Below are 21398 nucleotides of genomic sequence, written 5' to 3'. Positions count from 1 at the left end.
AACAAGAATCCATTTTAACACTTTCAGTGCCAGGCCGTGTTTTCCTTTTTACCCCGTTGATGCCACGGTCCACGGCCCATGTAACGTTAATATCGCCTAATCTATGTTTTAAATTATGCTATGTGTCTAATCTGCCCATCGCTTATCAAAGAATCATTTTCCAGTCAACATTGGCAAAGCAGATTGTGTTTTTATCGCTTCATTTCCTTTTTATAGCATTTTCACAGCCATATCACATATAGTGGAAACGCTTATATTTCCATGAAAACGAGTCTGATTATCCTAACACTGATAACATAGATTCCTTACCTGACATCAAATGGTATCAAAATGTTATATTCCAATTCCTGATCACCATTTGAAGAAATCGATAAGTATATTGATCCAACGTGTGTACAGTATAACCCATGCTCGCCGCGGCTCAGAGGCTCCAGAATGAACTCTGGTAACTCCGTGGACTGGATAATGTGGACTGGAATATTTTTTTTCCCCATCCATTTTCATTGAGTCCATTCCAAAAGGGTGATTTACCATCTGGGAGACGATAGGGGGCGCTTTTTTCCACATCTGATCGCCGGCGGCCCCTGGATCTCCAACGGTAGGCTCGCGTGAAAAAAAAAAACAGAGAAAAGCCGCGACGTGGCTTTCAACGTCACAATCGTAAACCCAAGATTAGCCGCGAGTGGCGCTCAAAGTGTTAATCAAGACATGTTTATCATAAAAATATAAATTAACTTTTTTGGGTACATTGGACCCGAACACCAAGTACTACTGTATGTAATATAAATGTGTAGGGGGGCTAAGTACAATCGTTTTAAGGGTTTATGGTTAAAGTACAAGACGGTGTAAAGCTTTTATTTCCTCTCTGTCTGTGAGTCTGCAGTGTTGGGGCAGTAAAATAATGTTCTGCAACATCATCTGCCAAAGAGAGCAACCCAAGGTTGGATGCTGCTAAGTGGTAAAAAAAGTCTGTCTCATTATCGTGGAGGACAGTTTTATGATAATTTCATAAAAAAAACTGTGCACACTTTGGTAGGATGGGAAAGGAGTGTCGATACCCAAACTCAGTTGTCCTTCAGAAAGGGTGTTATTTCCATCAGGGTCCCCCATTTTCAATTCATCATATGACACACACGACATTGTTAGGGTTTGAAACCGATCAACACAGTACCTTAAAGGAGCGTGTGGCGGGGAACGAACCAATCCTCACAGACATACAGATAGCGTAACGTTAACTTGACAGCAATGTGGATACAGCTTTATTTGAGCAGTTGCTACTGTAACGTTACCTTAGTAGATTGTCATTCTGACTTAACTGCAGTAAACAAACTAACGTTAAACCTAAGTTAACTTACCAGTAAATTCAGTACATCGACAGCTGAAATCCACAGGACAGCCTGATCACAATAATCGACGGTCCAGTTACATTTCCCCCAACCAGAGCCGAACTAGAGCCACAGTCTGCGAATCAGAGGCAGAGTAGGGGCGGGTCTTCGGTGCCAGCAAGTTTGGTTGTCTCAACGTAAAGAATAATACTGTACATCTTAGCTGATTATCCATAAAAAACGCACGTTAATCGAAAATCGGAAAATACCACACCATTACTGTACCAATGACAGTCAAATAATCAACAGAAAAGCATTACATTGCAAAATAATATGTCCATGTCTGTAGTCAGGGACCGAAACTAAAGCCCGCCGCCCGTCAGGGGCGCTCAGTTTTTACCTTTGGCGCTTGACACTTAGAGGGCTGCCTGCCGTGTGGCGTGTAGACGTGTAGTTCATAACGATACTCTTATTTTGATTGTGCGAGTACAGATTATAGCCTCTCTCGTCTTTTTTTTCTCCGCCGCGAGATCGTTAAAAAACTACAAGTCCCACATTGCACTCAAGTCAACGGTCCAATCACAGTAGAGTGACGTGACTGGTTTCATGAGAAAGAAAGCAAATGACCAATCGGAAGCTCTCATTTGGCTTGTTTACTTCCTGAAACGCCACCATTGCGATATGCGGGCAGTCTGCTCTAGTCTATATCGGACCTCCATGAGCTACCATTACTGTTTAAACAATGACCCAGTCAACTATTCACTTTTAGTTTAATACATGACGAGGCATTGTCTAACGGTATCTAGCTGGCTAGCTACTGATAGCTGCTGATATCAACAAATGCTCCAGCAATAGTCGACTCGAGTGCATAATACCTCCGTTCCCTCGTTAGCTAGCTCACGTTAGCTAGCTCACATTAGATCTATCTGTCCCAGTAAACTAAATTGTCTTAACATTATCTACCGGGCTAGCAGTAGCTACAGATAGCTCCTGATATCAATGTCTTATAACATTGATTGAATGCGTATTCTAGCTGAGGGCATGTTGAATGTGATTTGACAAAACAACCATAACGTTATACCAATAGGGTCCAGCTGCATCGCCGGAGAATCCTTGCATGCTGAATGTAGGGTCTAGCTGAATATAGGGTCTAGCTGCAGGGCCGGAGAATCCTTGCTGGAGCTGGAGGCTACTCAAGTATACACACAGACAGTGGAGCTGTTTGCAGATAGCGAGCATTTTGACTTATTGCGTGGTGGCGATGTCTCGCAGATAATACAACTACAAGTATGATTATATAATATATATTTTATTTAAAAAAAAAATTATATAAAATATATATATATATATATTTTTTTTAAATTGGCAGGTAAGAAATATGCTTGGCGGGTAGATTCTTCCCATCTACCCGCCACTGGCCGGTGAGTCAAAAAGTTAATTTCGCTCCCTGTCTGTAGTGTGCACACACACACACACACACACATAGAAACGATAGTTCCCTCTTTCCACCCTGTAACTCGACTCCCCCTACTGGTTGAATCAGGCAGTGCTGCGTCACCTCCCGTCAACTCGCGTCACCAAGCTTGGTGCTGGCGGTAGAGGTTATATTTTCCAGTTCTCCATCTGTAGGCGATAATAAGGAATTCCAGTGTCTCTCACAGGGGTGTCAGGATGCGTGCGTGAGTGTGCACGAGTCTTGTGTGTTTGTATGTGTGTATGTGTGTGTGTGTGTGTGTGTGTGTGTGTGTGTGTGTGTGTGTGTGTGTGTGTGTGTGTGTGTGTGTGTGTGTGTGTGTGTGTGTGTGTGTGTGTGTGTGTGTGTGTGTGTGTGTGTGTGTGTGTGTGTGTGTGTGTACAGTGGTGGAAGAAGTACAGTACACAGTTCCTTTACTTAAGTTAAAAGTAGAAATACCCATATAAATGAGTACTCTGGTAAATGTAAACGTCCTCCATTCAAATTATACTTAAGTAAAAGTAATTTGCTATTGTCTAAAGTAAAAGTATGCATTATACATGACGTTTGTGTATTCCAGTGCTTTGGAGCATTACATCCTCGATCCATTGACCTCTAAAGGTTACGTTAAAGTGGTACGTGGTCCAGTTCTACTGCTCCGATTAAATGTTATGTTAAAGTGGTATGTGGTCCAGTTATGCTGCTCTGATTATGTCCTCTTTGACAGGCGTCAAATGTGAAAGCATATAATATTCATACATTGTTTCCATGTTTTCTATGCAAAAAGAAAATCTTCAAAGTAATGGGTAACTGATGGGTTCAGATAAATGTAGTGGAGTAAAAAGTATAAAGTTTAGTTCCCTAAAATGAAAATACTCACGTAAAGCACAAGTAGCTCGGAATTGTACTTAAGTACAATCTTATTTTCTACCACTGTGTGTGTGTTATCTGATGCTCTCCGGAATCTCCCTTTGGTCGTGTGTCTTCTTCATTCACACTTCACCAGCCTATCGGACGTGTGTGAGGTGAGAAGAGGACGGTAAAGTGAATGAAGCGCGCTGTCCTTCCTGATTAGCAGATTCATATCGTGCAGAGAGGGGAGGGAGCACCTGAACCACTCAATGGAAAATCACTTGTTTTGTCAATACAGGGGAACAGATGTCTATGGGTCAAAGTATCCCGCCGATCAATATATAAATGCAATATCTAGACGCTTAACTGGATTACCAACCCAAACAGATGCACCGAATAGAACAACAAGCGTTTGCTCTTTCTTGGAAATCGGACAACGACTTAATTTGAACCATTTGTAAATGCCCCTCTGCTCCTGAAGCAGTTATTTGGTACATATGCTGGTTGTTGTTATTTTTGTTGTTGTTATTGATGGTTGTTGATCAGGCAGATGGTAGACTGTGTCATAATCAGATTGTACGGTACAGTACACGGCGTGCATGTGTGTGGGTGAGGTTGTCGACAGAAGGGAGTCTGCTATGATTATTGAGGGTGATAATTACACAGGATTCCTCTCTCTCTCTCTCTCTCTCTCTCTCTCTCTCTCTCTCTCTCTCTCTCTCTCTCTTCTCTCTCTTTCTCTCTATCTATCTCCCTCTCTCTCTTTCATGCTCTCTTACTCTCTCTTTCTCTCTCTCTCTTTCCCTCTCTCTCTCATGCTCTCTCACTCTCTCTCTCTAACTCTCTCTCACTCTCTCTAACTATCTTTCTATCTCTTCCCCTCTCTCTCACTCTCACTCCCTCTCTCTCTCTCTCTCTCTCTTTCTTTTACACACTCACACATACGCTCTGGCACATACACACACATGTGAAGCCTAGCCTACTGGTAATTAACATAGATAATTAGGCAGACACCCACACATTCATATAGGGAACAAGGGTGTGTGTGTGTCTGCACACATACACACACATTCATGCTCTGGTAATTAAGAGTATTAATTACAAGCATAGTTGTCCCTGTGAGGCTCTGTATCACTCACAGACTGGCACACAGCAAAATACCTATTACTTTATCACTACCCCACGTTCGCTCCCTCCTTCTATCTCTCTTTTCCTCCCTCTCTATCTCTCTCTCTTCTCTCTCCTCTCTCTCGCTCCCCTCTCTCTGTCTTGTCTCCACACATTGTTAACGACACGCGCTAACACAGGGGCGTAGCTGGGGGGGGGGGGGGGGGGGTAGCTTAGGATGATTCCAAGGGCCCAGCACTGAGGGGGCCCCCCCAAAAAAAAAAAAAAAAAATTTTTTTTACAAGACATCACTCAGGTGTATTATTGATGCTCTCATTGATACTATGTTTGTTTCTGAAGTGTGTGTGTGTGTGTGTGTGTGTGTGTGTGTGTGTGTGTGTGTGTGTGTGTGTGTGTGTGTGTGTGTGTGTGTGTGTGTGTGTGTGTGTGTGTGTGTGTGTGTGTGTGTGTGTGTGTGTGTGTGTGTGTGTGAGATATATATAGAGAGAGGGGGGGCTTTGCATTGGTCCATTCATTGAAGATGAACGCAATGCGACATCCTTTACTAGGCTCACCCACCAACAGTGCAGGTGCTGAACTGCTGATCCGAATGTATAGGTAAAAACCATATTATGCGTTTTCATCAATAAAAAAATGGCCAAAAAAGATTTTTTTTTTTTTTTTTTTTTTTTTTAATAATAATAATAATGTAATAAAAGTCTGAAAATGAAGGGATTATGTCCATGAGTGTCATTTTTAGAAATTAAGGCCTGCCTCTTATATAAGCCTCTCTAATAAAGGCCAGGGCCCTCATTCATCAACGTGTGCGTAGAATATGTTCTATTTCCACACGTAAGCACAGAATGTAGAATCAGTGTACGCACAGGAAAATCGGGATTCATCAACCGTGCGTACACAGGTCCTATGCTCCTCTGTGTTGATGAATACCACTTTGTTCTACCGTCAATGCTCGTGCATGATTATCCATATATGGTCATGAAAGTGAGGAAACACCCCCCATGGGATGTGAAATAATGGACTGACCCGAGCGGAACTCTGAGAAACTTCACAGAGATTGTTCACTGCTGTCGAACCAAGAAGACACTATCGCGTATTATGGGATAAATAAAAGGCGGACTTGTAAACGGTGATGTCAGATATCAACGGCTCCCTAAGACCATTGCTGCAATTCTGCCTGGACAGCTCAAAATACTAATAAAGACCGTTCGTTGACCACTGTTTGGCGTTGGTTGTGTGTCATTATAACCGTGCTGTAATATGAATGCCTTTATTAGTTGTGTTCGATTGGCTATATGATTTTTAGAGGCATCTATTTTGTTGTCGGTATTACCGACAACAAAATAGATGCCTCTAAAAATCATATACTATTAGGTAGCCTATATGGATTACATATAATAGCAGCCATAGCCTACATTATGCAACAGTAACTTGCGCATACCAGTGTATGTGACGGACCAGTGTATACCTTATATCATATCATATTCAGGGCCGCCTGGGAGAAATGCGAGGCCCTGTGCGAGATTTTAACGCGAGCCCCCCCCCCCCCCCCTCAGCGAGCACAGCCTAGCCATCGAGAAAGGCCGCAATAGGCAGACTGTGTGTGTTAGAAAGAGAGAGATAGAGAGAGAGAGAGAGAGAGAGAGAGAGAGAGAGAGAGAGAGAGAGCATGTGTGTTTGTCATGTGTGTGTGTGTGTTAGAGAGAGAGCATGTATGAGAGATCCAAAAGGACAAAGATCAACACTTAAATCCAAAGAGAGAGAGAGAGAGAGAGAGAGAGAGAGACACATTGGAAAGAAATTGAAATGCTATTTGGCCCTAAACAGAGAGTACACAGTGGCATAATACCTGAGCACTGTGACTGAAGATCCTTGACTATGTACAGACTCAGCGAGCACAGCCTAGCCATCGAGAAAGGCCGCCATAGGCAGACTGTGTGTGTTAGAAAGAGAGAGAGAGAGAGAGAGAGAGAGAGAGAGAGAGAGAGAGAGAGAGAGAGCATGTGTGTTTGTCATGTGTGTGTGTGTGTTAGAGAGAGATCATGTATGAGAGATCCAAAAGGACAAAGATCAACACTTAAATCCAAAGAGAGAGAGAGAGAGAGAGAGAGAGACACATTGGAAAGAAATTGAAATGCTATTTGGCCCTAAACAGAGAGTACACAGTGGCAGAATACCTGAGCACTGTGACTGAAGATCCTTGACTATGTACAGACTCAGCAAGCACAGCCTAGCCATCGAGAAAGGCCGCCATAGGCAGACTGTGTGTGTTAGAAAGAGAGAGAGAGAGCATGTGTGTTTGTCATGTGTGTTAGAGAGAGAGCATGTATGAGAGATCCAAAAGGACAAAGATCAACACTTAAATCCAAAGAGAAGAGGGTCTATACCAGAGAAACCAAAGCAGCAAGGAGCCAATGGCCGACATCAGCTAAATAGGCTAGCCAGGTACTGTGACACCAGGCCACACACAGCTTTGGCCAACGGCCCAACGCTACCCAAGCTACACAAACGACCAAGACATTCACACACAGCACATGTCGTATCTCCAAATGTTGTGAAGTAGCATATGTTTTGCCTGGAAAAAAACATCGTTATTAACAAAACATTCGGGAGGGGAAGGAAGGAAGAGTGGGGTAATGTCATGACATTTTCATTAATCTTACCTGCACCAAGGAACGCAGGGCGAAAGGCCGCAACACAGGTCTCCACGTTGACGAAAGGCCTCTCGCTGGCGGGACAAAAATAACCCCCTGCTATTCTCACGGCTAATGTCAATGGTCGTAGCACAAGCTAACAGCTAACTCAAGGCTAACTGATAGCATCAAACGAACGTTCCCAGCCGAGCACAGCCGGCAGCTGACGTCGACTCGTAGCTAAACAGCTAACTGGCTAACAGTTAGCTAACCAGGCTATCGCTAACCATTAGCTAACGCAGAAGCAAGCTATGCGGCTACATTCATACAGGTGCTGACACCATGCCACACACCGTTAGCTACTAGTAGTACTACAACAGCTAGTCGGCCAGTTTAGCGAGAGAGAGAGCGAGAGAGAGAGAGAGAGTGATGTCCACGGCGGGAATAGAATTGAGTTAATAGAATAGGTTAAAAACTCACCAAACGTCCAAGAGGATGGAGACAACCGCGTGGAGTTGACGAAGTTCATCTGCCAAACGACCATCCTCTTCATCTTGGCTGTATGCGCTGTCTCTAGGTTAGCTAACGCTAGTTGCCTTTAGCTAAGCTAGCTACTAGCCGACATCATCATGGCTATACCATGACAATGCTCCGGCCATTTGTCCCGCCAGCGAGAGGCCTTTCGTCAACGTTCCTTGGTGACCGACCGACTGATAATGACCGACCTCTTTCTTCGTCTTGGCTGGCATAACTAAGCATAATAGTCAAAAGCTGCACGCGCGAAATAGTCAAACGCAGCTGACTCACGCCGGCGGCCGCGTACTACACATGATGTAAGTTTAACCACTCCCTTCGTTGAAACCAATAGTATGTCTGCTGCAGAGCCCCAGAGGCTGAGCTCCAATAGTGAGTCACTGCAGACCCAGGAACAAGTCAGACACATTCTACAAACGTGTCTAATGTGAAATATATAAGCATATAAGCAAAACTAGATTTTAGGTCTGTGATGAAAAAGGGCCTCGCGGGAAGGGGGGCCTCGCAAAAAAAAAATTAAAAAAATAAAAAATAAAAAGATTTTTTTTTTTTTTTTTTTTTTTTTTTTTTTTATTTATTTTGCGAGGCCCCCCTTCCCGCGAGGCCCTGTGCGACCGCACTGCTCGCACACCCCCTGAGGCGGCCCTGATCATATTCATATAATAGTTTACTCTATCAGCATACCATCATGTAATATGTTCTTTGTTAGAACTCAACTCGTTAGACAGGCTGACAGACGTGTACACTTACGGTGATGTCGGATATGATATCTATTAACCATTGCTGCCTGGGCAGCGCAAACACTAATAAAGACCGCGCTGGAATATGACTGCCTTTTCCCATGTTGTTTGATTAATACCCAGGGATTAAAGTTCTCCTCAATTTTATTCCAAATCGCGATGGATCTCCCGTCAATTTTCTACCTGCTGCATATGATTTCTAGAGGCATACTACAATCTATTTTGATGTCAGTATTGGGTAGCCTATATAAACAATAATACGAGAGCATATACAAGAACAATGAATCTCACTGCATGTATGATGTAGCCTGCCTTTCAATACATGAACTTGAATTCCATCATGTTTGTGTGCGGGACTCACAAGGCTGTTGTCACAATGGGTGGTACCGGTACAGTAATAATAACAGTCCACACAATATCACGATGGACCATGCCATAGCCTATGTTCTATTAGGACATGATCTGTGACGACAAATGTTCTAGAATGTTTGATTAAGATATCATACTCTGACAGCATGCCTATGATCAACAAAAACGCGAACTTGAATCCCATCATATACATAGTCTGTCCACTATCTGGTGTCATTGCAATGCGTTTTCTATTCTTTCTTATGCAGTAAAAAGGGGGAAGAACACTATATCGTGGGTGTTCATATGACTCTGCTTACAGCTTCGAAACTCCACTTGTTTCGTTTAACGTAAAGCCTTTTAAATATAATCAAAACGTTCCCGTGTTTCTGCGGTCTGTGCGCAAAATAATAACGAGTTGAGATACGCGGAGCGCAGTCAGTCAGTAGCCTACACCCCGTATATTCCGATAACGCTATATAAACCATGCTGCATTCATTCTGAGAGAAAGATCTATTATTCCAAATGCTATTTATAGGGTTTTGACCATAATTACACTACTGTTGCTATTTTACAATGAACTATAATGAATTACGGTTCATACAGAAGTTCTGTGCAGACTCAGGGAGGAGGCAGAGAAGGAGAGAAAGAGACCCAAGAGTTACAGGTAATGGAAATATCAGACAGCTTAAAGTGTAGGATAACATAACAAATTAAGACACAAAATAGGCTATATTTACAGCAGACCCTGTTATTGTTCCTTGTTGGTATTTTTTATCTCTTTCTTATTAAAAACTTGGCCTATTTGAAAGGAGATTGATTTAATAAAAATAAAAGAGCAAAAAAAAATATACAGTATATATACAGTATATAAATATATATATATATTAATATATTATTATTATTATAGTAATTGGCTATCATACTGCAATATAAACTGAGTTTTATAGTGAAAAGAGCAGCTTTATTGGTCAAGATTGAAGGCTCTATATTGCAGGAAATTGCACGTACAGATTCATTAAATGAAAAAAAAATCTGCCGTGGAGGGGGTCGTCCATACCACCCCTTGCATGTCACAAAAAAAAAAAAATTAATAATAAAATAACAAAAAAAGAAAAAAAAGATTGTACCCCCACTTTCAACTATAACTTGGCGGCCATGTGCACGCGCACACACAGTCACACACACACACACACACACACACACACACACACACACACACACACACACACACACACACACACACACACACACACACACACACACACACACACACACACACACACACACACACACACACACACACACACACACACACACACACACACACACACACACACACACACACACACACACACACACACACACAATCCTATAAACAAATGGTGGGTAATTAGTGGGAGACTGATTGTTGGCCACAGGTTAACCTTAGCTAGCATGGGGACAGAGGGAGAGCAGCTCATTAGGAGCACAACACAGCACTGTGCCAGAGGGGCAGGAACAGAGTATTTGTTGAGTTTCGTACCCTCCACGTTTTCGCCACATTTGGTTTTCCTTCCCACAACCTCATAACAAGCCGCATGAATATAGACGAGGACGGATATTTCGCTTTTGTGAATCCAATAGAGATACTTTGGCCTTTCACTGTATCAAGATGCGACCATCTATAAGCCAGGGGTGCCTAGATCAGTATGGGACCCCAGGGCCCCGTTCCCCGTACCTGGTTCAACTAAGTCGATCAAGATGTCATTATCCAGATTCAGTTAACCCGATGTTTGAAGCCGGGATTTTCCTGTTCCTCGAAGGTGGATTCAGTCTCGTTAACTCAAGCCAGACTTGAGACCCAGGATAAGTGTGCGCGGCCGCTTCATTTGAAAAGCCAGCACGTATCGATAGCAGAGATCCTGATTCTTTAGCGGCATTGATTGATTAATTGATTTAAAACTTTATTAACATATTGCAGTACGGCTCAATCGCCTCGCCGACAAGTTAAATGCGTTATCTATAGGCTAATTTTAAGTCCCTCATTACCTCAATCAATCAGATTATATTTCTTTAAACTTGCCTGCTGGATTGAATAATCAAATGAGATCTTGCTAGCGAAAATAATTAGTTAAACTGTTATACAGGATAACGATACGGCTCTCTTCCCATTGATTGATGTATGGTCAATCTTTTACTTATCTCCACTGTGGTCTAACGGGTTCTTCTTTTGACTTTCACGCAGACGACCGGGGTTCGAAACCTAGTCTTCCCCTTCTTTTTGCGATGTAGGAATAATTCAATTTGGTGCACGTTGAGAGCTATATAAAGAATGACATCCTCAATGCATGTAGATTTATAATATTTTAACTTACAACTAGGCTACTTTGGCGTATAATCATTAATATTATATTCCAAAAAATTATATTGGAAACACGGGGTTTCGAACACCGGTCGCTGGGTTGGCAGGATTGAGCTGCGCCACCGTGCCAGATGGGATAAATTCATTGTTTATACATTAATGAACGAGAGACCCGTGTTTAGAATATTCTGTATTTTGAATGAAGTTTTATCTCTTTATCCTCATTCATTAATGTGACGTCAACGGCTCATTCAATTTCTCAAATCCGTCAAACAGCGCATCTCATCAGACATCTTAATCCCAGTTACAATTAAAATAACCACATAATGTGTACATCGCACCGAGCGAGCGCCACGGTATATATAACGTGCATTATTTAGGACAAAGTGAATTTAGTATCAGCATTTTGGGTCTATTTTACATTTCAAAAGCCCCCTCTGGAAGAATGGAGCACAAAAACGTAATTCAGAATGGTATAATGCAGATCGTAGACTGTGGGAATAATTTCAGGAAACGGGCTGTCACTTCTTTGCGGGGGCGTGGCTGTGCTTCATCCGGCTAACTTGAACTTAAACCCTGCTTTCGACCAGGCTCAAACTTTTGGATCTGTTGTCATGGTGATTTGGACAATCCAGGTACGGGGAACCGGAAAGTCCGGCTTAAGTCAGACTTCACCGAAAGTTATCCGGCTAACTCAGTTATCCAGGTACGGGGAACGGGGCCCAGCTGAGTATATTAATCTCACCCTGGGACTCAGTCACATTAAAACACGTCGGTACTCGTATCGTGTCACATTAACACTAGGGTTGTCAGGCGATTAAAATGTGTATCTAATTAATGACATGCTTTGTTATTAATTAATCTGCATTAATCACTTATATCAATATTTACTGAGAGAAGCAGAACTACTAATTACACAAAGTCAGCCCTAGCTTAGCGCTCGTAGGCGGTAAAAGGCCATCACATTAAAACATACTGGTACTCTTGTCAAGTCACATTAAAACATACTGGTACTGTAATCAAGTCAAATTAAAACATACTGGTACTCTAATTCCCTTATCGTTGATGATGATTGTGTATGTACTGTACTATGAACCATGCTTCTCACTTCACCTTTCATCCCTTCTCTCCTAATGATGTACTTGATGCCCAATTCCCAAACGACCCTGCTTAGCAAGAATCCTGGCATCTTTGGTAAACAACCAATTCAAGTCTTTTCATTCAATTCACTTGGTTTTAAATCGGCATCAATCTGGTTTTAGAGCTAATCACAGCACTATTTAATCTATTACATTAGTTACAAATAATATAGTATCTGCATTAGATAAAAAGAAACTGCCCTTTTTGTGGATCTGTCATACTGTATTGATTGATTGATTGAAAACTTTATTAACAGATTGCAGAATGGGTACAGTACAGTACAGCTCAATACATACAATTGTTAAGGGGATGCAGATCAGAGAAAGACTTTCGTCTTGTTTACATCAGGGTCCCCCATTTTCAATTCATCGTAACATATATGACATACATGACATACAGATAGACAGTACTGCTACATCTATATATTTATGACATACCAGATTTGTAAATACAGTACTGTTTGTGATACAAAGAGAGTCCAGAAAAAAAAGTATATACATTTGACGTAGAAACTGTACATTGGATTGGGTAGGTGGGGGCGGGGGGGGGGGGGGGGACTGTACATTGGAGGTGGTTGGGTGGGTGGGGGGGGGGGGGGGGGTTGGGTAGGAGGGGTGGGTGGGGGACACTGTACACTGTACAACTGTACAAACAAAACTGTACATTGGAATATTGACAAGACCATACTTGGTAATTTACTGTACATTGGAGGGGGTTGTGTTAGGACATTTACAGGGGCCAGTTTTTAATTGCAGTCTCCCGTAGGTAAGCATTTGATACAGTTATCCTCTACTCTTATATGTGTGATTGGTTTCAGAATTACTAGTTTGAGAGGCGTCGAGTGTATGGATTTTAGGTGCCAAGTCTGAGTTTTGCGTAACAAATGGTGTTCCTCAAATCCGGCCTTCTTCACCATTTATATGTATGATATTGTGTCTTCACTGAATGGTTGTCAAGCCCATCTGTATGCTGATGACACTGTATTGTATATTGCTTCCGGAAGTTGCATTGCAGGAAGAACCAGAAATATTGATTATAATGGCATCTAGCATCATATAGTCAGCCTTTTGTTTTAATGCCCCGCCTTCTTGGAATCATATTCAATTCACCCTAAAAAATCAATACTCTTACATACTTCAGTATGTAACTGTTTTTCATTTGATCATCTTTTGAATTCATTCAATGTCAAACAATATCAATACCTTTGGACATACAGTAGCAGGCGTGACACACAAGCCAAGGAGATTGATTGTAGCTTCAAGAGATGTACGCGTGTGTTCTCAGTTAATTAGCTAGACTTGCTCTCTATCACTGGAGCTGCAGTGCATCCTCTCCGCTTCAGGTGCCTGACATCATTTACGGAGGTGCTTTACAGTTCATTCACAAATGTCAGAGTGGTGGAGTGTTTGGATATTGCCGGAGGGCATCTTCCGCTTCCTCCGCGGAGGCCACAGCACGGCTCTCGCACCCTGAGCATATGAGCGGAATCAGGACACGAGGTTGGACAGACGAGAAGCGAGGGACAAAATGTGGACATACTGTACAACCCGGGCGTGCGTTGTGCAGTCGAATCTGAGTCAAACACAGTAACTCACTGTTACTCACAGGTGACATGGAGCGTATTGCCTAAACAGGCAGATCTATACCAGCTAACATTACACACGTAGTGGTGACACCCTGTACACACTGCTACAGCTTAGTGTCGTATTTGTAAGGTTTTGTCCATTGCTCACCTACTCGCTCTGTTCCTTTAAGCCTACTCGCTCTGTTCCTTTAGTTTTCTGTTAATCAATTGCATTCTCCTCACCTCACTTGCCCCCACCCTCGCGTTCGTTTGCTCTTCAGCAGCCACACCCTTGGACTACCTGTCATTATGTGTTTGATTGGTCTGGTGCCGAACACACACTTCTAGTTTCAAGTATCAATTACCTTCACGCACCTGACGTGGATTCTAATTAGTTCCCCTGTGGGCTTTAAGTACCCCGCTCTCCCCTCAGTTCCTGTCGGGTCGTTCCGTATCATATCTCTATCACCAAGACTCCTTCGGGAGGTTCTCTGTCTGTTATGCTGTTTTCATCTCCGGCGTGAGATGCGCTCTAGCCTTCGCCTCCTGTCGCCGTTTGCCTGGAAGGAGACACTGGACTGCGCTCTCTAAACTTCCACGGGAGGTATTCCAGTGTTCCACTTCAGACCTCCGCGCAGCAGACGTCCAGACGCGCATCCAGACCTCCGCGCCAGATGCACTCAAGCCTTCGCCACCTGTCGTTGTTTGCCTGGAAGGAGACACCGCACTGCGCTCTCTAAACCTCTACGGGAGGTATTCCGGTGTTCCACTCCAGACCTCCGCGCAGCAGATGCGCTCTCCGTACCGGCGCGTACTCAAAGCAGACGCGCACCATCCAGACCTCCGAGCCTGGCGCGCTCTTCCGCGCAGACGCGCTCTTCACTCCAGACGCGCATTCAGACGCACTCCAGATGCGTCCTCCGTACCGGCGCGTACTCCAAGCAGTCGCGCACCACTCAGACCTCCGCTTGGACAACCCGTTCCCCGTGGCGACGCGCTCGCCCTGTTGATCCTGCTCTCTTTACGCACAGCGCCTGGGTGAGTTTTGCAAGACTGTCTTTGACCCTATTCGTTTTTCGTGTGTTTAAGACACTGAAGATATCCTGCTTTTTGTCAGACTGTCACTCACCCAGTGTCAGCTTTTTGGATTGTTCATTGGGATAATATTTGCTTTAACATCGCTCACTGTGTGTATTCACACCGAAGATATTATCACTTGGATTATTGTTTGGACTTCGCTGACTGTGTGTATTCACACCGAAGATACTGTCACTTGGATTATTATTGGGACTTCGCTCACAGTGTTTATTTGCACCGAAGATTCTATCACGTGGATTTGTGTTTGGGACGTTACTCAGTGTGTATTTACACCGAAGATTCAGTCACTTGGATTACTCTGTTTTGGGACAAGTCACTTCTCCTGTCACCTGCTCTGTTCCCAACTGTACTCTGAGCTAACCCGCTCCCTCTCTCCCTCTCGGTCCCGTTTACCACCTCGGAGAGCTGCCGAGAGGAATCTGCAGAGCGGCTCTGACGTCACCGTCTGCTTCCCCAGACGAACCATCCCGGGAGAAGCTGCAGAGCAGCAACATTCTTCTAATGCTTGTATCCCAGTCTTTGTCTGTTTTCCCCACTCTTGTCCTCCTAGTCCTCCCTGTCCCCAGCCCGCCTCCGCGGGCCTCTGTCCCTGTTTTCCCCTCTCTAGTCCTCCTAGTCCTCCCTGTCCAGTCCTCCTATTCATCCTAGTCCTCCCTGTCCAGTCCTCTCTAGTCCTCCTAGTCCTCCCTGTCCAGTCCTCCTAGTCATCCTAGTCCTCCCTGTCCAGTCCTCCTAGTCCTCCTAGTCCTCCCAGTTCCTGCCCTTGTCCCTTGCCCTGTCCTGTTTCCCTTAGCCTTCCCCTTAGCCAGCTCGCCTCTTAAAGGCACTGTGCCTTTTCCCATTTCTTGTTTTCCAGTATTTTGTGTTCTCCCTTAAAGGGACAGTGCCGTTTTCTGTGTGTTTCAATAAATGCCCAGTTCTTGGCTTACTCTCATACCTGTCTTGTGTTGTGCGATTGGGGTCGGTTACAAACCATAACAGTACGACCCGACCGATCGACGACCCCAGCCAGCACAGACGGTGTATGTTGAGTTTGCCTTTTTTTTTTGTTCCCTCTAGTTCCCCTGTTAGTTCCCCTGGTTGCTCCCCTGTTAGCCTGTTGACTCCCCTGTTGCTTCCCTGTTAGCCTCGTTAGCTCCCCTGCAGCTTGTTAGGCCTCTACTACCAGCATGGCCCCAGTCTGCTAGCTTTGCCCCGGCTGCTAGCACAGCCTCTATGTTAATGCAGCCCTTGCTGCTGGCATAGGCCCTGTAGCTAGCCATGCCCAGGCAGCTAACCCAGTCCCTCAGCATGGCCCCAGTCTGCTAGCTTGGCCCCGGCTGCTAGCACAGCCTCTATGTTAATGCAGCCCTTGCTGCTGGCATAGGCCCTGTAGCTAGCCATGCCCAGGCAGCTAACCCAGTCCCTCTGCATGGCCCCAGTCTGCTAGCTTAGCCCCGGCTGTTAGCACAGCCTCTATGTTAATGCAGCCCTTGCAGCTAGCATAGGCCCTGTAGCTAGCCATGCCCAGGCAGCTAACCCGGTCCCTCTGCATGGCCTCCACTTTTTGTGTAGCCTTCCCACTGCTAGGACTGCTCCTTCAGCTAGCAAGGTCAGTTTTCCCACTGCTAGGACTGCCCTTTCAGCTAGCAAGGTCAGTTTTTTCCCACTGCTAGGACTGCCCTTTCAGCTAGCAAGGTCAGTTTTTCCCACTGCTAGGACTGCCCTTTCAGCTAGCAAGGTCAGTTTTTTCCCACTGCTAGGACTGCCCTTTCAGCTAGCAAGGTCAGTTTTTCCCACTGCTAGGACTGCCCTTTCAGCTAGCAAGGTCAGTTTTTTCCCACTGCTAGGACTGCCCTTTCAGCTAGCAAGGTCAGTTTTTCTCCCACTGCTAGGACTGCCCTTTCAGCTAGCAAGGTCAGTTTTTTCCCACTGCTAGGACTGCCCTTTCAGCTAGCAAGGTCAGTTTTCCCACTGCTAGGACTGCCCTTTCAGCTAGCAAGGTCAGTTTTTCCCACTGCTAGGACTGCCCTTTCAGCTAGCAAGGTCAGTTTTCTCCCACTGCTAGGACTGCCCTTTCAGCTAGCAAGGTCAGTTTTTTCCCACTATTAGGACTGCCCTTTCAGCTAGCAAGGTCAGTTTTTTCCCACTGCTAGGACTGCCCTTTCAGCTAGCAAGGTCAGTTTTCTCCCACTGCTAGGACTGCCCTTTCAGCTAGCAAGGTCAGTTTTCCCACTGCTAGGACTGCCCTTTCAGCTAGCAAGGTCAGTTTTTCCCACTGCTAGGACTGCCCTTTCAGCTAGCAAGGTCAGTTTTCTCCCACTGCTAGGACTGCCCTTTCAGCTAGCAAGGTCAGTTTTCCCACTGCTAGGACTGCCCTTTCAGCTAGCAAGGTCAGTTTTTTCCCACTGCTAGGACTGCCCTTTCAGCTAGCAAGGTCAGTTTTCCCACTGCTAGGACTGCCCTTTCAGCTAGCAAGGTCAGTTTTCCCACTGCTAGGACTGCCCTTTCAGCTAGCAAGGTCAGTTTTCTCCCACTGCTAGGACTGCCCCTTCAGCTAGCAAGGTCAGTTTGCCCCACTGCTAGGACTGCCCCTTCAGCTAGCAAGGTCAGTTTTCTCCCACTGCTAGGACTGCCCCTTCAGCTAGCAAGGTCAGTTTGCCCCCACTGCTAGGACTGCCCCTTCAGCTAGCAAGGTCAGTTTTCTCTCACTGCTAGGACTGCCCCTTCAGCTTGCAAGGTCAGTTCCCCACAGCTAGGACTGTCCTTCCAGCTAGCTTGTTCTCTCATGCTGGTCCAGCCCTGTCTGCCAGCCTAGTTCCGGCAGCTAGCGCAGCCTCTATGTTATTGTAGCAGTACAGCTAGCATAGGCCCTGTAGCTATCAGTGCCCTGGCAGCTACCCTTTCCCTCTGCTAGCCCCTTCCCTGTTCCACTCTCCAGTGCCCCTGTTCCAGCCCTGTCTGCTAGCCTAGCTCCGGCAGCTAGCGCAGCCTCTTTGTTAATGTTGCATTACAGCTAGCATAGGCCCTGTAGCTATCAGTGCCCTGGCTGTTACCCCTCAGCTCCTCTGGTTACCCCTCAGCTCCTATAGTTACCCCTCAGCTCCTCTAGTTACCCCTCAGCTCCTCTTGTTACCCCTCAGCTCCTCTAGTTACCCCTCAGCTACCCTAGTTACCCTTCTGCTACCCTGTTCCTTGCTAGCCCCACTTTAGTTGTAGCTTCCCCTGCTAGCATGGCCCTGTACTCTTTGTTTGTTGCCTTGTTTTGTCCCCTGCCGCTCTGTCTGTATTTTTGGGTCGCCGGGTGGCTCCCGTGGAGGGGGGGGGTACTGTAAGGTTTTGTCCATTGCTCACCTACTCGCTATGTTCCTTTAAGCCCACTCGCTCTGTTCCTTTAGTTTTCTGTTAATCAATTGCATTCTCCTCACCTCACTTGCCCCCACCCTCGCGTTCATTTGCTCTTCAGCAGCCACACCCTTGGACTACCTGTCATTATGTGTTTGATTGGTCTGGTGCCGAACACACACTTCTAGTTTCAAGTATCAATTACCTTCACGCACCTGACGTGGATTCTAATTAGTTCCCCTGTGGGCTTTAATTACCTCGCTCTCCCCTCAGTTCCTGTCGGGTCGTTCCGTATCATATCTCTATCACCAAGACTCCTTCGGGAGGTTCTCTGTCTGTTATGCTGTTTTCATCTCCGGCGTGAGATGCGCTCTAGCCTTCGCCTCCTGTCGCCGTTTGCCTGGAAGGATACACTGGACTGCGCTCTCTAAACTTCCACGGGAGGTATTCCAGTGTTCCACTTCAGACCTCCGCGCAGCAGACGTCCAGACGCGCATCCAGACCTCCACGCCAGATGCACTCAAGCCTTCGCCACCTGTCGCCGTTTGCCTGGAGGAGACACCGCACTGCGCTCTCTAAACCTCTACGGGAGGTATTCCGGTGTTCCACTCCAGACCTCCGCGCAGCAGATGCGCTCTCCGTACCGGCGCGTACTCAAAGCAGACGCGCACCATCCAGACCTCCGAGCCTGGCGCGCTCTTCCGCGCAGACGCGCTCTTCACTCCAGACGCGCATTCAGACGCACTCCAGATGCGTCCTCCGTACCGGCGCGTACTCCAAGCAGTCGCGCACCACTCAGACCTCCGCTTGGACAACCCGTTCCCCGTGGCGACACGCTCGCCCTGTTGATCCTGCTCTCTTTACGCACAGCGCCTGGGTGAGTTTTGCAAGACTGTCTTTGACCCTATTCGTTTTTCGTGTGTTTAAGACACTGAAGATATCCTGCTTTTTGTCAGACTGTCACTCACCCAGTGTCAGCTTTTTGGATTGTTCATTGGGATAATATTTGCTTTAACATCGCTCACTGTGTGTATTCACACCGAAGATATTATCACTTGGATTATTGTTTGGACTTCGCTGACTGTGTGTATTCACACCGAAGATACTGTCACTTGGATTATTATTGGGACTTCGCTCACAGTGTTTATTTGCACCGAAGATTCTATCACGTGGATTTGTGTTTGGGATGTTACTCAGTGTGTATTTACACCGAAGATTCAGTCACTTGGATTACTCTGTTTTGGGACAAGTCACTTCTCCTGTCACCTGCTCTGTTCCCAACTGTACTCTGAGCTAACCCGCTCCCTCTCTCCCTCTCGGTCCCGTTTACCACCTCGGAGAGCTGCCGAGAGGAATCTGCAGAGCGGCTCTGACGTCACCGTCTGCTACCCCAGACGAACCATCCCGGGAGAAGCTGCAGAGCAGCAACATTCTTCTAATGCTTGTATCCCAGTCTTTGTCTGTTTTCCCCACTCTTGTCCTCCTAGTCCTCCCTGTCCCCAGCCCGCCTCCGCGGGCCTCTGTCCCTGTTTTCCCCTCTCTAGTCCTCCTAGTCCTCCCTGTCCAGTCCTCCTAGTCATCCTAGTCCTCCCTGTCCAGTCCTCTCTAGTCCTCCTAGTCCTCCCTGTCCAGTCCTCCTAGTCATCCTAGTCCTCCCTGTCCAGTCCTCCTAGTCCTCCTAGTCCTCCCAGTTCCTGCCCTTGTCCCTTGCCCTGTCCTGTTTCCCTTAGCCTTCCCCTTAGCCAGCTCGCCTCTTAAAGGCACTGTGCCTTTTCCCATTTCTTGTTTTCCAGTATTTTGTGTTCTCCCTTAAAGGGACAGTGCCGTTTTCTGTGTGTTTCAATAAATGCCCAGTTCTTGGCTTACTCTCATACCTGTCTTGTGTTGTGCGATTGGGGTCGGTTACAAACCATAACAGTATTACTAGTAATGAACCAGTTTCTCACCAAAGAAGAAAATAGCCCTGGCCTATTTTATTGTATTATTCTATTCTATTGTACTTTTTTTTTTTTTTTTTTTTATATATTCCATTGTATTGTATTCTACTAGGGCTGACCCCTATTAGTCGAATAGTCGACTAATCGATCTAAAGGAGCCATAGTCGACTGCCAACCTCTTAGTCAAAAAAATAAATAATATTATAAATATTTTTTATTTATTTATTTATATATATATATTTTTTGTATCATTCTTTCCAAAAGAAAAGAGGCCTAGAAGTGTGGCTAACGCTAATGGCACGCATACAAGAGGCTAACTGCCTAAGAAAACAGGCACAGAGGCACTGAAAGAGGATTTCAGTCTAATGAACACACTAGACTAGACAAATATCAAGATGTATCCATCAGTGGACCAATTGCATGCTTTTGCAGAGGAAAGGGAGCCTTCCGTCAGACATTAAGCACCCCCACAACCCAAAAAAAAATTAAAAAAAAAATTAAATGAAAAAAAATTATACTTGTTTTTTTTTCAACAAAAAAAATTATAGTCGACTAATAGTCGACTATCTGCAAATTTCGGCCAATCATAGTCGACTATCCAAATCCTTAGTCGGGGACAGCCCTATATTCTACCTTTTATTTAGTTCTACCTTAATTGTCCGTCTGTTTAATGTCGCACCAAACGACCAAAACAAATCCCTTGTATGTGCAAACTACTCGGCAATAAAGACCTTTCTGATTCTGATTCTGATTCTTCTGATTCTGAAGAGGGTATGTGAATGAATGTGGCCAATCAAAGCCGTAATAATTTACTCAGTCGGTGGATCCAGTTAATAAAATTGATTAACTCAGAATGAAAGTATCAAATACAAATTACTCAGAGAATGTGGCTTGAATGGCTCTCACCAAAGTAACTAGCTGTTGAAACCTGGGAGAAGAGACCGATTTACATTTGGGGGACCCTCTTTATAGACACAGGAG

The 21398-nt window shown here is 45.2% G+C and overlaps 1 protein-coding gene across 1 annotated transcript in view; it reads left to right on the top strand.

Moving 5' to 3' along the window:
- Positions 1–435: 435 nt before the first annotated feature.
- LOC311226111 (interleukin-1 receptor accessory protein-like 1-A) overlaps positions 436–21398 on the top strand; it is a gene marked incomplete at both ends in the record, with an annotated part of 90256 nt that continues 69293 nt past the window's right edge. The window contains one exon of the mRNA XM_084311486.1: positions 436–445. Within this exon, the coding sequence (XP_084167612.1) occupies positions 436–445 (10 nt within the window). The remainder of the gene's footprint in view (positions 446–21398) is intronic.

Source organism: Notolepis coatsorum (genome assembly GCF_963971535.1).
Source record: "Notolepis coatsorum genome assembly, chromosome: 3".
Lineage (NCBI taxonomy): Eukaryota > Metazoa > Chordata > Actinopteri > Aulopiformes > Paralepididae > Notolepis > Notolepis coatsorum.
Note: the sequence above shows the minus strand (reverse complement) of the source record. Positions and strands in the feature narration are given on the sequence as shown.